The sequence below is a fragment of the Brassica napus genome, chromosome C9 (genome assembly GCF_020379485.1).
Source record: "Brassica napus cultivar Da-Ae chromosome C9, Da-Ae, whole genome shotgun sequence".
NCBI lineage: Eukaryota > Viridiplantae > Streptophyta > Magnoliopsida > Brassicales > Brassicaceae > Brassica > Brassica napus.
In genome coordinates, this window is record NC_063452.1 from 45,866,478 (window position 1) to 45,882,541 (window position 16,064).

A 16,064-nucleotide genomic window follows, 5' to 3' on the forward strand; every position below is an offset into this window, starting at 1 on the left:
GATTTGAACAAAAAAAATATGGATATCCGAACTCTACGAAGCAAATCAAATATTAAAAAAAACAAATAAAAATACCAATATTTTTAGGAACGGATATCTAATTTGATCTGTTATATGCATATATATACATATATGTACATAATTATATATATATATATATGTTATATATATTTTAGTTTATATTAGTTATACAATATTTTTATGAATTAAATTTATTATATTAGGCATTAAAATTTAAAAATTTAAATAATATTTTATTTTTGTAAGAAAATGTTATTGTTAACTTTTTGAATTATTTTTATAATTTTATTTTATTTACGGATCAAATCAGATATTATTTAAAATTCTAAATCATTTCGGATATCAGAGTCCCCGACTATCCAGGTGGCTAAAGATTGAATCGATATAAATGCTTCCAAATACTCGGATATTCGATATGTGTCCATCTCTATTTACGGATACAATATATTATTCTTTATATTAAAAAAACTCACTAATGTCAAGGCCTTTTTAATTTTTAATTAATTTTAATTTTATCTTTCATGTATTATTTTGAACCAAAATGTCATTTAATATTAATTAACAATATCTTTATATATTTGTCAACTATTTTTATATACTTTTACATACACATATATATGCACTTTGATGTGAGCATCTTGTAACTAAGTATTTACCATAACTGAAGTATCTATTTTTTTTTTTAAGTTGAAATATTTTTTTTTTCTTAATGGTTCTTTCACTACCGACCAAATTGTAGTGAAATAATTTGTCTTAATAATTTTCTTTTTTTCTTGGACTATTATCCGTTTACAAACTATGATATGAAACCATTGGTTCGACATAACAACTATCTAAAATTCATAACATGAAAATAAATAAATAATAGTAATTTTTGGTTTTTACCGAAAAAAACAAAACAAATCAAACATTCTAACCGAATAAACAAAAATAAATATTAATTTAAAATAATAGTTATATTTTAGGAGATTAAAAACCAAAAAATAACTTAAAACCGAACCGATATCCTGATTAAACAGATTTAATGTGTTTTTATTAAATATAACGAAACTAATAATCACATTTCGCGCAAGGCGCAGGTTATTACCTAGTATATATTAATTGAGAATCATTTAAAAAGTTGTAACCTTAAGTTTGTACTAATTACAAAGAGATCATGCATAGGTGTCACTAAATTAGGATGTCAATTTATCTTACGTGTCAGCTTAAGAATCAATTGGAAAAAATGTTGGTCCAAATTTAATTATTAGAAAACATTATATTAACCCAAAATATAAGAAGCATGTATTCTTTCCTTAAATAAAAGCTATGAAATTACCTAATATGATTAACATATATACGGTTAATTAATGACTATGAATAATAAAGATTTGATAATAATTTTTGCATCCTTCTTCTTTTTTATTTAATTTTATATTATTAAAAAACAATCATATTAACCATATAATAAAAAATAGATTTTTTTCTTGTATGTTATATTTTGAATTTTTTAAAATGACTTTAAATTACAAAATGAGGAAACCTTATATGTTATATTTTAATTTTTTTAAAACGATATTAAATTAAAAAATAAGGAAATCTTATATGTTATATTTTTCTTATATGTTCTACTTTATTTTTTTTTAAATGATTTTAAATTACAAAAAATTAAATTTTCCTTAAGCATATGACAAAAAGCATTAAAATGACATGTATCAATTCGATGGTTGATTTAAAACCTTTCAAAACTATATGGAAGATAAAAATCAAAATAATTCAACTATGAAAACAGTACTGTTCACTTTTTCCGAGAATGTGTTCGGTGGAAAAAAAAGTTTTGTGTCATAATTTGCTTAATGTCTAATCCGATATATTAATTAGAGTTTAGTTCCATAATTTTTTAATAAAAATTGATCCGGTCCATCAGAAAAAAATTATATAATAACAACAAAAAACATTGTATATATAAATAAAATGGTCATATATATATATATATAAATTGTTGATAATATATATAAATAAACTCACCATGCGCAAGACGCATGTCTTATATTAGTTTAGAATATATTTGATCAACTATACGATATGTCAGACAATACAACTACAAGTACAATTAATAACACTTAGAACACAACTAATTTCTCAGTTTGCATAGTAAACAACTTTTTTCTTCAAAAAAAAAAAAATCTTACTGATCATAATATATTAATGTTTTAAAAACTTAGTACATTAAAAAAATTAGTCAAAAAACTTCGTTCGTAACTATTTTTGTTTTGTAACACTAGTACATAACTATTTATCTTCTTTTTTTCTTTGTAAAAATACATAACTATTTATCTTCTGATAAAGATTTCATCTACTAAAATATAGCCAATGATCTAGATTTCAAGAATGACGGTGTTTCATAATAAGCTTACTAGTGTTTGATTTTTTTATGTTTAAAATTAGCCTTGGACATTCGGGGTCCCAATCTGGTTTCTGTTTTATCCAATTGGGTCTTGGTTTTTCGGTTTTATCAAAATCAGCCTCATTCGGATTATATGAAAGTTTGGTTCGGGTTATATCGGGTTCGGGTTGGAGTTAGTAAACATTCAAAGAACTGGTACAACCCAATGTATTTTCGGGCTTGGATCCCAATTGGTTCTTCAGTTTAAAAGTATCTGATTTCTACCTACTTTGTAGCCAAAATATAAGTAAAATCGGTTCTTCGATTTTAAAGTATCTGATTTGTACCTATTTTGTAACCAAAACGCAAGTAAAATTGATTTAAAAATAAGAAAAGAACATCAAACGTGATCATTTAAAATCAAATGAAAGGTAAACATAGTTATTGATAGATAGAGAACCAAATAAATGAAAGCATAAAACGAAATCCAAATTCTCATGAAATGAGAAACATTATTCAATGAAAACAAAACCAAAATCTAAAAATTTCAAGCTTCAACTGACATCTTCAATTATCAACCTTCATGTAATAGATAATTATTTTAGATGTTCAATAATATTTTATTGTATTTTGGATATATATTAGGAATTGAGATCATATTTGGTACAAGTTATTTTTTGGGATTCTGAATATTTCGGGTTCTATCGAATATTCATTTAGGTTTGGGTTCGGTTCGGATAATACCCACAAGCCAAAATACCATAAAACAAGATCCATTAGATATTTATATGGGGTTCAGATCGGTTCGGATTCATTTTTATCGGATCAGATTCGGTTTATTTGTCCAGCCCTATTTAAAATCCATTGTTAGCCGGATAAATTAAGAGAAATAGAACTCTAAATAAACATAAAATCATAACTATCAAAGACATGTATCCTTCTCGAGCATATGATAGTTGAATCCTATTATTATCACATTTAAATTACTAACCTGTAATTGTTCTTGGACTTAAAAGTTATCTTTATAATATATATTTTCACGATAAATAGTCTAAAGATTCTTTTAACTAAAGCAATATTATCAGAAAATATATAAATTGACTATTTTTCTATATTTTCTGATAATATTGCTTTAGTTAAAAAAAATATAAATTGACAACCGGGCCTCGTGGTCTGGTGGTATAGGAACCTCGGCTGAGGTGCCCGCCATCACGACTTCGAGCCCCGGCCACAGCGGATTTAACATTCCTTCCGTTGGGGCGCTGGACCCTCTACGGGGGGATAGTTGGGAATGTGGCTGCTCAGATACCAGAGTTACCAAAAAAAAATATATATATATATATAAATTGACTATGTGTTACAAAAAATATATATATATAAATTGACTATTACAAGACTTAACGTTTTGATTCTTACAACTGTTACGAATATGAAATTATTAATCTGAAAGATGATAATTACAGATGTTAAATGTAATAAAATTGAGGATAAATTTCAATTACAAAGATGATAGAGTTTATCTCATGAGGAGTAAAGAGTTAAAAAGAATAAGACAGAACAAAGAGAGGCTCCTCGTATTTAATAAACCCATCTTTCTCACACGACCTTTCACCTCTAAAGACTCCCAACATAAAATAAAACTTGCAAGGTAAAATATAAACGTAAACTTTGCCAAGTTTTCTTCTCTAACTCACACTCCCACGAAACCTTAAAACGTTTTTCCTCCACAACTCAGGAAAAAAAAAAATACACTAAACGTTTTTTGTTTGTGTTTGGTCTTCTGACTACAAGGTTTTTTTTTCTCACAGACATTCTCCATGAAAGACAAAGCCTTTGTTCCCGCGGTTTTATTGCTCTGTTTTTGGGTTCTGCTGAGTTCAGGTTCGTCGAGACTGTTGCAGAGTGATGATAAAGGTAACGAGTTGAAGAATTACATAAGCTGGGAAGACCTGAGAGTTGTGGAAGAAGTTGGAAGAGAGAGGAGGAGCTCCAGCGTTAAGGTGAAGGATAATAATTTGGTAAACCAAGAAAGTAATATGGCGACTGTAAACGCGAGCAGGGTGATCGTGGTTGATAAGAGAGGAAGAGGAGACTCTGTTACAGTTCAAGGAGCTGTTGATATGGTTCCCAATTCCAATTCTCAGAGAGTTAAAATCTTAATTCTTCCCGGCGTTTACAGGTAAAATCAAACAATCTGATTCAAAGCAGAAACCGTGTTTTGATTAAAAATTAGAAACGTTTTTTAAAAAATATATATAAATAAAAGCAGTTGAAGCTAAGTTCTTGGGTTAGTGGGGGTTATCTTACACATCAGCTACGTGGGGTAGTTTTTGTAATACAATCTCTCTCTCTACATCTTTTCCGAAATTCTCGGTTTTTATAATTATTACAGAATCTCTGTCCGTGTAATACTCCATCTCTTGGTCGTTGCAGGGAGAAGGTGATAGTGCCGAGGACAAAACCGTACATATCGTTCATAGGCAATGAGAGTTACGCGGAATACACAGTCATTACTTGGAGCGATAAGTCCTCAGACCCTTATAGCAATGGTACTGAACTCGGCACTTACAGAACCGCCACTGTTGCAATCGACTCTGATTTCTTCTGTGCCACTGCCATCACTTTCGAGGTCCTAAAACAAATCTCTCTCTCGAGTTCTTCTTTTTCTACATGCATTTTGAATTTATATTTTTCAAGGTTATATGGATAATGAGCTGCAGAACACGGTGGTGGCAGAGGCGGGAGAAGAAGGGAAGCAAGCGGCAGCGCTAAGGGTAACAGGGGACAAAGCAATGTTCTATAAAGTCAGGGTTTTAGGATCACAAGACACTCTTAATGATGCAACTGGTTCTCACTACTTTTTCCAATGTCACATCCAAGGAAGTGTCGATTTCATCTTCGGCAACGCCAAGTCGCTTTACCAGGTATAATAAAACATCATATCAATTCATCTTTTGTGTATATAGATAGAAGAAAAAAATGTAGAATTTTATCTGAGGAAAACATCACAGGACTGTGATATCCGCTCAACCGCAAGGAGATTTGGTGCGATCGCAGCTCACCATAGAAGTGAAGAGAGTGATGATACTGGTTTCTCCTTTGTGAACTGTGACATCGGAGGAACCGGGAAGGTTTACCTGGGAAGAGCTTGGGGAAACTACTCGACAACTGTTTATTCAAACTGTTACATTGCTGATATCATCACTCCTGTGGGCTGGAGTGACTGGGACGACACTGACAGGCAAAGGTAACTGAAGACTCTCAGCTACCAAACTAAAACCTGCTCTGTCTGAAAAACCAACAAAAAGACTGATTTCTTTTTTTCTTTGTTTGTGCAGTAAGGTGCTGTTCGGGGAGTATAACTGCAGGGGAAGAGGAGCAGAGAGAAGAGGTCGAGTGCCGTGGTCAAGGAGTCTTACCCAAGATGAAGTGAAGCCTTTTCTAGGGAGAGAGTTCATATTTGGAGATCAATGGTTGAGACTCTAAAACACTTACTGACAAAGGCTACTGTTTGGCTAACATGAGATGATGACCTAATCATACTTTTAATATACATTGTGTAATTAGTACTACAACTGAGCGCAGAGAGAAACAGAATCTGCGTGCTTTTAAAACTATTATTAAAAGATTTGATTTTGGTTTTTAAGATAAGAGATTTCTTACAAGCTGGTTTATAATAACCAAAGTCACCAAATAATCCTCTATTCTAAGATCAGATGAAAACAAATGCACAACCCCACCAAAATCATGCCTCCTCAATTTTTCTATACAACCTTTCACCTACTCGTCTCTCCTCAGCACCAACCAAGTCAAACCCATTCTTCTGCAAACTATGTCGATATATATACATACACTAAAGTTACCAGAGACGTGGCACGTACCAGAATTACCATCATTACATATTATATATAACCTCAAGAAAGCATCTTTCTTTACGATGTCACCAGCGTGGTAGTAGTTTTTGACAGTGTGAAGACTGTTTCTGATTTGCGAGCCTTCTCATCATTACCGTTAACATCATCTTCGTTGTGGTCCTGACATTGGTTACTTCCAATCTCTTTATCCTCTTCTTTCGAAAGTATGCTTTCGTCATCATTCTTAACAACCCCGTCATCTTTATGCTCTTTGTTCTGTCCTCCTCAAAGAGAAATGTCCTCGCCTTTAGGTTTTGCATCCTCGACAATATCTGGCATTGCAATGGGCTTTGCGTTGGCATCTTTGGCAAGAGTGGAAGACACGGAAAGCTTGGCTTCCAGGCTAATATCAGAAGGTACAAGAGAGAGTATTTCCGGTTTAGGATCGATGTCAACCCAGCAGTCTCCCACCCAGTCTCTAGAAATCCTAATATCCTTCCTCTGCACTGTTAAGCATAAGTTCTCACCTAACATCATGACAACCAAAACACATGTCAGCCCTAAGAGAAAGATGCAGATAGTGCAGGCAACTAGTGAGTGAGAGATGACAATAGGAAAACATTGACTAAATCATACCAGGGATATATATTTGCAAGTCCGGTTTGTCACTGGCAATGACAACACCTTCCCACCAACCATCATTCCACCATGCATCAACAGCTTCACCAATTGTAGGATCAAAGTCTGCTGGTTTAGCATCAGGAGGAGCAGGCCGGATTGTTGGGCGGTTGGACGACCTCATACCAAGCTTATCAGGCATAGCAGATTTCAAAGCCGGCACCCATTCCTACTCATAACATAAGAAAGAAAAATACATAAGGCGATAAACAAAAGAGTGTATCAAAAACAAAAATTTTAATAGGAAATGGCTGTGGAAGCGCATATATACCTCAAGGTTTCCGTATCCATCCTCGTCCTCTATATCATCATACTGGAGCTTAACCTGTTTCCTTGATACTTCCAGGACAGTGCACCTAAACCAGCAGCCTCTTATACCGCTATCTTGACACAGAAACTCTATTTTTGCATCAGCCTTGATAACTCCATTAGAACAAGAATGTTTATGAGCAACCGAGGAAGGGAATCTTCTTCCCGAGGCATCAAGTTTGAGTCTTTTACATGAAGATTCATATGCTGTGAACAGATGGTCAGACATCATTCCTCTATGTTTTTTCTTGCTACGCTCAGCGTCAACCATTACATTCTCACCCTCGCTCCACGGTTCATCTTCCTCTTTATTCATCCCACAGTCTACAGGACCAGACTCCATCGAACTTAAGCAAGACATTATCGGTTGATCTAAATATCCACGCAATTTACTCAAGTCAAAAGGTTTGATTCTGTAGTTCCTGAGTTGCCGATAGCACATGTGCACCCTTTCCAATAGAGAATTAGGAAAAGAAGCTATACACTCCTCATAATGCTCACGGGTCAAGACAGTGGCGGGACCGTCGACACATTCAGCACTGATGACCTGTGAGTGAGGGGTGATGAAAACCTCTTTTGGATGTGGGTTTTTGAGAGAAACTGCACCCTTCACCTCTTTTGTGCAGTGAAACCACCTGACTCTGACTTTTTTTAGGCCACGCTTGTCCTCATACATATCTTCGAGATACGCAACGTACCGGTCGTCCCCTTTGCTCATGACAAATACAAAAGAGTGCACCTGAAAATCCAAAAGAAGAAATACACCTTCAAGTGAGTGCAGAGTTCCATCCATGCTCAAAAACTTAACAGATCCGCACACAATGACAAATCAACATATAGCGAACTGTGCATTCATGAGTACTTTCAGGAAATGGATATACTCAAAAGTTCTCCGATGCGAAGTTTTCAACTTACCCCTATAGTTGTCCCATTCCTACAGAATGATGGGTAATGTTTGAGCTGTTTGCCACACATCCAGGAAGCTCCTGACCACATAATATCCCAAATGTGAACCCTCAAGTTTATTGGAAGCCGGGCCTGTGAGAGAGATTCTTCCATCAGTATTACAGGAGAAAACAAAAATGCAGTGACTATTGTCTAAAGCAGTAAGTAGCTAAACACCACCTCTTCTGTTGCTTGAGCACGCTGAGCAGCAAACCCATTGCTTGAAAATTCGGGAGACCCATTAGATTCCCCCGAATCACATTTTGGTGACTCTGTCATTGACAGTAAACAAATTCTATAAATAACCGGTTACAAAGTTAGAAGAGACTCCCTCATAGAGAAAGAAGCCCTTCATTCCCCACTCAACAGACAAAATTAAAAGAAATAATACGCACTCGACCAGTTTCCTTGTGTATTTTGTTTAGACAGCATTGAGGTGAGCCAGTCCACCACCTCTCTCCTGGACCTCCATTTGAAGCCAGGATGGATCGAATTCTCGGAACCATAGATGTGCACAAAATCCTCAGAGGCAACATAGAACATGTGCCTAACACTTCTCTCAGTCCCAACCACAGCTAAGATGGATTCACCAGCAGAATCCTTGAGGAAGTAATGAACAACACGGTTCCCTCTCTCCTGTGAGACAAAATGCTCTTTCCACTCCACAAAATGATGATCATTCTCGCACATTTTTTTTCCAAATTCAGATAAAGAACTAACTACTGAATGTTAAAAGGTGTTGACGCCAGTTCATAGCCATGATAGTAAAGCTTACCCCAACAATAACCCTAAACCTCCTATGCCCTAAATCAACATCCTTTCCTTAAGAGATAGCTCAGCTTGGGGGGGAAATCAAATAACCCGGACGAAGAAGAAGTTGGGATTAGAGAAAGCGGAGAAGAACCCAGTGAGAGGAGAGTCGCGAAGATCTGCGGAGCGACCAGAGACGAAGCCGTGGAGACAGTGATCCAAGCTCGAGAGCGCCGCAAAACACCAAGATACGACTTTGACTGCGGTAATCAGCTGAAGCATGACGAATACGAAATGGGCATCTCACAGGAGAAAAAAAAAAAAAAAAAAAAAGGAAGATGATTTGTACCGACTGATCCTAAGGTTTTAGTCCGTCGTGAAAAGCGGCGACAACACAAAAACGGCGATCGATTTCGAAGATCGGAAGAAGGGTGAAGAGGAAGAAACTGAGTTGTGATTAAGGTGAAGCTTAAGAAAATAGGGTATTCGTATTCCCATGGATATGGATGATCTCTCTCTCTCTCTCTCTCTCTCAAACTTGCAGGGGTTTGGCAAAAGCAGCTGCTCGTTGAGGAAAGGGGACATACTTGGCCTTTAATGGGCTTACAGTTTATGATATTATGGGCCTTTAATGGGTCAAACCGTAAATAAAACGAGAGAATGTCAAAAGAGAAGAAGAAGTCAACAGAACTACTCTTTTCTTTCTAATCTCTCGTCTTTTTGGCTGCCCGAGAAACACGGAAGTGTTATAAGATAAACTTTGAAATGATACTCCACCCTTTTACCAACTCAAGCACTACCAACTCAAGCACTATGATCATCTACTCATCAAGCACTATGATCACCCACTCATTTACCAAATCAAGCACCATCTTTGATATTTTATGCATTGTTGTTCACTATAAATACCATCACTCATCTCACTCTTTTGTACACCAAAAAACAAGAACAAGAGTTTATAAGAAAAGAACCATTACATCTTCTTCTTCTTACTTATAATAAACTCTCTCACTCATAGTAGTGTTATTTGCTTCCTACGGGTATTAAATTCTACTCTTATTTAAATTTCTCGATACTATAAATTATAAGTTATTTCATAACACGTTATCAGCACGATCACTCTGCGATTCGGTAAAATTTATTTGTATCATTTATACCCTGTTATAATGGTCGGTATACCGCCTTTACTATTATTTATATCATGTTATAATGGCCGGAATACCGCCTATATTATTTACTAGTAATTTAATTTATTTATTGGTCGGCCGAGCCGCCTTATATCCTGTTTATTATTTATTGGTCGGCCGAGCCGCCTTATATCCTGTTTATTATTTATTGGTCGGCCGAGCCGCCTTATATCTTGTTTATTATTTATTGGTCGGCTGAGCCGCCTTATATTATGTTTATTATTAATTGGTCGGCCGAGCCGCCGTATAATTTATTTATTATTCTGCATTGATCGGCTGAGCCGTCGCATGATTTGTTGTCATATAACATAAATATTTCATTGTCATAATTTTTCACTTTTATGAAATTTTATAGATTTGATTGACCGTTTAATACGATATTTTCAGACTAATTTTTGGTGCACTCGATTTAACCCAACGGTCACAAAGAAAATTTTTCAAAAATTTCCCCTTTCTCCAACGGTCATGAACAGTAATTTTCATCTATAAATACAACTCATTTTCACTTCATTTCATCATCCAAAACATTTCATCTTCTCTCAAAAAAATTTCAAATCGCTCTCCTCCGATTTTTCAAGAAAGATGATTCGCGCACTTTTGTTTTTATGTGCCATTTTTATTTGTGTTTCTATTTATGGTTTATTCGATGGAGAATTTACTCCAAGTGAATTTAAGATGATTATCGGTTTAATTTTATTTACATCGCTTCTCCTTGTAATTGCTTGTATGGTTAATGTAAACGGTTTTTAAATTATGAAGTTCTAATAAAATTACTATTTTGTGTTTTAGAAATACAAATGGCAAACATCGAGAAACTCCAGTTCCCGGCTCTAAAAGTAACCGGCGAAAACTATGTCAGATGGGTCACAAATGTGAAACCTTATCTTGTAATAAAAAAGATATCCGAAGCTATAAAAGTCGGTAACAAATCGCCACCCGAGCATATAGCCGAGGCGATAATCTTCCTGAAGAAGCACTTAGATGAGAATCTAACTCACGACTATGGAGACGTTGAGGACCCAGCTGTACTATGGCAAGCCTTGAAAGACAGATTCGATAATCAAAAGGAAATCAATCTCCCTCACGCTCTTGAAGAGTGGAAAACCCTGAGGTTTCAGGATTTCCAAAGGGTTAGAGATTACAATTCCACTATCTTAAGGATAGTTGCACAATTAAAATATTGTGGTAACCCTGTCACCGAAGCAGAAATGCTTGACAAGACATACAATACCTTCCACAAAGAACACAACGTCTTATCCCGAATTTACAGAAAATGTGGGTACACCAAATTTTCTGAATTGATGGTAACACTCATGTTGGCTGAAAAGAACGATGAGTTACTAATCAAAAACCATAATTCCCGACCTACGGGAGCCAAGGCATTTCCCGAAGTGAATGCTACGGCGGTAGAATATTCGGGAAGGAGAAACCATACCAACCGAGGTCGTGGTCGGCGTTTCAACAACAAACGTGGAAAGCCTTACTATCCTAAAAGTATTAGATCTAACAAATGGGTTAGATCTGAACAACCTCATAAAGGCAAAGAAACCGAAGAGGATACCACAAAGAAAAGTGAGACTGTATGTTACAGATGTGGATGTAAAGGACATTGGTCCCGTACCTGTCGTACTCCCCCACATTTGTGCAAGTTATATCAAGAATCCATAAAAGGAAAGGCTAAAGAGGTGAACCTCACGGAAAACGTTGAAGGGACCTCATACCTTGAATCCTCTGATTTCGCAAATGAGCTGGACTAGAATACTCTTGAAGAGTACGGAAATGTTTCTAATAAGACTGCTGAATAGTCCTCATTTGTAATGTATAATAATTATGTTTTCAAAGAATAATGTTGTTTTAACAACAATATATGTATAATTATTGTGTGTTTTCTTTATATAATCAATGAATAAATTTCACGTTTCACTTTTATTTAATGTTTATGATAATTTCAGAAATGGATCAAAATACTAATGGAGCAAAATCCAAGAAACGGATTCGTGAAATATGCATACCAGATAGTGGAACAACGCACACTATTCTGAGACAAAAGAGATATTTCTCTGATATAAAACCGACAAGAATTGTCGTCAATACAATATCAGGTCCTGCAGACGTGATTGAAGGAACTGGTAAAGCAAACTTTACTTTGCCGAATGGAACAAAATTTTCCATAAATAATGCTTTATATTCTCCGAGTTCTAAAAGGAATTTGTTGAGTTTTAAAGACATATATCTTCACGGATATGATACTCAGTCTGCAACTGAGGATGGAAAGAAATACATGTATGTAATTTCTGAAAAATGTGGCAGAAAACACATATTGGAAAAGTTTCCAGAACTTCCTTCGGGATTACATCATACTTATATCGATGAGATCGAATCAAATCTTGTAGTAAAACGGAACCCAGAAGAGTTCACGTTATGGCATGATCGCCTTGGCCATCCAGGCACTACAATGATGCGTAGAATCATAGAGAGCTCACATGGTCATTCACTGAAAATCCAGGAGATTTCTCAAGGGAATAAAATGACATGTGTTGCATGTTCTCTAGGAAAATTGATCGTAAGGCCATCGCCAACCAAAATCGATAAAGAATCACCAAAGTTCCTTGAAAGAATTCAAGGTGATATATGTGGACCGATACATCCACCATGTGGACCATTCCACTATTTTATGGTATTAATTGACGCATCCAGTAGATGGTCACACGTTTGTCTATTATCATCTCGAAATGTGGCATTTGCGAGATTTCTAACTCAGATAATCAAACTGCGAGCACAGTTTCCTGATTATACTATTAAAAGAGTTAGACTAGACAACGCTGGTGAATTCACATCCCAAGCATTCAATGACTATTGTATGGTAATGGGAATTGAAGTTGAACATTCGGTTGCTCATGTTCATACGCAAAATGGTTTGGCTGAATCTTTAATTAAGCGTCTGCAATTGATTGCAAGACCATTGATCATGAGATCAAAACTTCCAACCTCTGTATGGGGACATGCCATTTTGCATGCAGAAGCACTCATTCGGATCAGACCGAGTGCATACCATAAGTATTCCCCACTTCAGTTAGCGTTTGGTCGAGAACCAAACATTTCCCACTTTAGAATCTTTGGTTGTGCGGTATATGTGCCTGTAGCACCACCACAACGAACAAAGATGGGACCACAAAGAAGGTTGGGAATATATGTTGGTTGTGATTCTCCATCAATTATAAGATACCTAGAACCACAGACTGGTGACGTCTTTACAGCACGTTTTGCTGATTGTCATTTTGACGAAAATGTATTCCCAGTTCTAGGGGGAGAAAACAAAAATGTTGGAAGTGATATAAAATGGAGTGTACCATCATTGTTATATCTTGATCCTCCTACTAAAGAGTCAGAACTAGAAGTTCGACGAATTATGCATTTACAGAGTATAGCTAACCAGCTACCTGATGCATTTGCAGATACCAAGACGGTAACTAAATCTCATATACCAGCTGCAAATGCTCCTGCTCGTATCAAAATGCCAAATGAACAAGAAAAGGAGGATGACACACGAGAGCCAAAAACACGCCTGAAGCGTGGTAGACCTGCTGGTTCTAAGGATAAGAATCCTAGGAAACAGAAGAAAGCTGAAATATATGATGCACCCAAAATAGCAGAAAATATTTTGGAAGAAATAAATGATAAGGACTCTGATGAATCAGAGCATCATGAATCGAAAGATAATCATGAGATTTCTATTAATTACATCCATAATAAAAGGATATGGAATAGAAATGAACAAAATGATCTTGATGATGCTTTCTCATATATCGTGTCAGGTGAGGTAAATGAAGATACCGATGATCCAGAACCGAAATCCATATATGAATGTCAAAAGAGACATGATTGGAATAAATGGAAAGAAGCAATACAAATCGAACTTGATTCGCTTAACAAACGAAAAGTGTTTGGATCTATTGTACTCACACCTGAAGATGTGAGACCAGTTGGGTACAGATGGATTTTCGTTCGAAAACGAAATGAGAAAAATGAGATTACAAGGTATAAAGCTCGCCTTGTAGCCCAAGGATTTTCTCAAAGACCTGGTATTGATTATGAGGAAACATATTCTCCTGTAATGGATGCGATCACATTTAGATTCCTGATGAGTCTAGCCGCTGATAAAAATCTTGAGATGCGTCTCATGGATGTTGTTACAGCTTATCTATACGGATCATTAGATACTGATATCTACATGAAAATCCCTGATGGATTTAAAATGCCAGAAGCATTAAGTTCCAAACCTAAAGAGTTATGTGCAATAAAATTGCAAAGATCATTATATGGGTTAAAACAATCTGGACGTATGTGGTACAATCGTCTCAGTGAACATTTAACAAAAGAAGGATATGTGAATGATCCTATATGCCCATGTGTTTTCATCAAGAAAACAACATCCGGATTTGTGATAATCGCGGTATATGTTGATGATCTAAATATTATTGGAACTCAAAAAGAAATACAAAAGGCATCAGACTATCTCAAAGGAGAATTTGAGATGAAAGATCTTGGACAGACACAGTATTGTCTTGGCCTACAAATAGAACATTCACAAAATGGTATATTTGTGCATCAATCCACATACACTAAAAGAGTGTTGAAACGATTTAACATGGATAAATCAACTCCTCTTAGCACCCCGATGGTCGTTAGATCACTTAACATTGAAAGTGATCCATTTCGACCACCTGAGGAAAAAGAAGAGATACTTGGTCCGGAAGTACCATATCTAAGTGCAATTGGAGCGTTGATGTACCTTGCAAATTGTACACGGCCTGATATATCATTCGCTGTTAATCTTCTAGCAAGATTTAGCTCATCTCCAACACGAAGACATTGGAATGGAATTAAACATGTCTTTCGTTACCTACAAGGGACTATTGATTTAGGCTTATTTTACCCTAAAGATTCAAATGGTCAAATGGTTGGTTTTGCAGATGCAGGATATCTTTCAGATCCACACAAAGCCCGATCGCAAACAGGATATGTTTTTACGATCGGAGGCACTGCTATATCTTGGCGTTCTCAGAAACAAACGCTTGTGGCTACCTCTTCAAATCATGCTGAGATCATCGCACTCCATGAAGCAAGTAAAGAATGTGTATGGCTAAGATCAATAAGCCAACACATTTGTTCAAGTAGTGGGATTGACAAAAGTACGGGGCCAACTATTCTATATGAAGATAACGCAGCATGTGTTGCTCAAACGAAGGAAGGATATATCAAAAGTGATAGAACCAAACATATACATCCGAAGTTCTTCTCATACACTCAAGAGCTCGAGAAGAAGAAAGAGATTGAAGTAAGATATGTTCGATCATGCGACAATGCAGCCGACCTCTTCACAAAATCACTCTCTACTTCGGTATTCAGAAAACATGTCCATAACATTGGAATGCGTCATCAGAAGGATCTATGACTGCTCAATCGAGGGGGAGCTTACGTAGTTGTACTCTTTTTACCTAACTATGGTTTTTCCCATTGGGTTTTCCTAGAAAGGTTTTTAACGAGGCAACAAAGACGTTGAGCGAGAGCGGAGAGTGACACCGGTTCCCAAGGGGAGTGTTACGAAACTTAATTTAATACAAGATGGATGATCAAGGGGGAGTGTTATAAGATAAACTTTGAAATGATCCTCCACCCCTTTACCAACTCAAGCACTATGATCATCTACTCATCAAGCACTATGATCACCCACTCATTTACCAAATCAAGCACCATCTTTGATATTTTATGCATTGTTGTTCACTATAAATACCATCACTCATCTCACTCTTTTGTACACCAAAAAACAAGAACAAGAGTTTATAAGAAAAGAACCATTACATCTTCTTCTTCTTACTTATAATAAACTCTCTCACTCATAGTAGTGTTATTTGCTTCCTACGGGTATTAAATTCTACTCTTATTTAAATTTCT

The 16,064-nt window shown here is 35.8% G+C and overlaps 2 protein-coding genes across 2 annotated transcripts; one reads left to right on the forward strand and one right to left on the reverse strand.

Moving 5' to 3' along the window:
- The first annotated feature begins 4,058 nt into the window (after nt 1-4,058).
- Nucleotides 4,059-6,034, forward strand: LOC106390904 (pectinesterase QRT1). Its single transcript, XM_013831452.3, has 5 exons — nt 4,059-4,565; nt 4,820-5,015; nt 5,107-5,310; nt 5,398-5,633; nt 5,725-6,034. Exons 1-5 carry the CDS (start codon nt 4,204-4,206, stop codon nt 5,870-5,872), a joined length of 1,146 nt encoding a protein of 381 aa, XP_013686906.1. The 5' UTR covers nt 4,059-4,203; the 3' UTR covers nt 5,873-6,034.
- Nucleotides 5,986-9,510, reverse strand: LOC106390903. The gene is made up of 7 exons (XM_048768652.1): nt 9,272-9,510; nt 8,568-9,195; nt 8,353-8,444; nt 8,143-8,265; nt 7,190-7,966; nt 6,877-7,087; nt 5,986-6,767 (listed from the first exon to the last, which is right to left on the reverse strand). The coding sequence occupies exons 2-7, from the start codon at nt 8,860-8,862 to the stop codon at nt 6,526-6,528; spliced, it is 1,740 nt and encodes a 579-aa protein (XP_048624609.1). The 5' UTR covers nt 8,863-9,195; nt 9,272-9,510; the 3' UTR covers nt 5,986-6,525.
- Nucleotides 9,511-16,064: the final 6,554 nt, after the last annotated feature.

Coding starts and splice junctions, on each gene's coding strand:
- LOC106390904 (XM_013831452.3), top strand. CDS start 4,204: ATGAAAGACAAAGCCTTTGTTCCCGCGGTTTTATTGCTCTGTTTTTGG. Junction 4,566..4,819: donor ATTCTTCCCGGCGTTTACAG/GTAAAATCAAAC, acceptor TGGTCGTTGCAG/GGAGAAGGTGATAGTGCCGA. Junction 5,634..5,724: donor GACGACACTGACAGGCAAAG/GTAACTGAAGAC, acceptor TTGTTTGTGCAG/TAAGGTGCTGTTCGGGGAGT.
- LOC106390903 (XM_048768652.1), bottom strand. CDS start 8,862: ATGTGCGAGAATGATCATCATTTTGTGGAGTGGAAAGAGCATTTTGTC. Junction 8,266..8,352: donor GTGCTCAAGCAACAGAAGAG/GTGGTGTTTAGC, acceptor TCTCTCTCACAG/GCCCGGCTTCCAATAAACTT. Junction 7,088..7,189: donor ATGGATACGGAAACCTTGAG/GTATATATGCGC, acceptor TGTTATGAGTAG/GAATGGGTGCCGGCTTTGAA.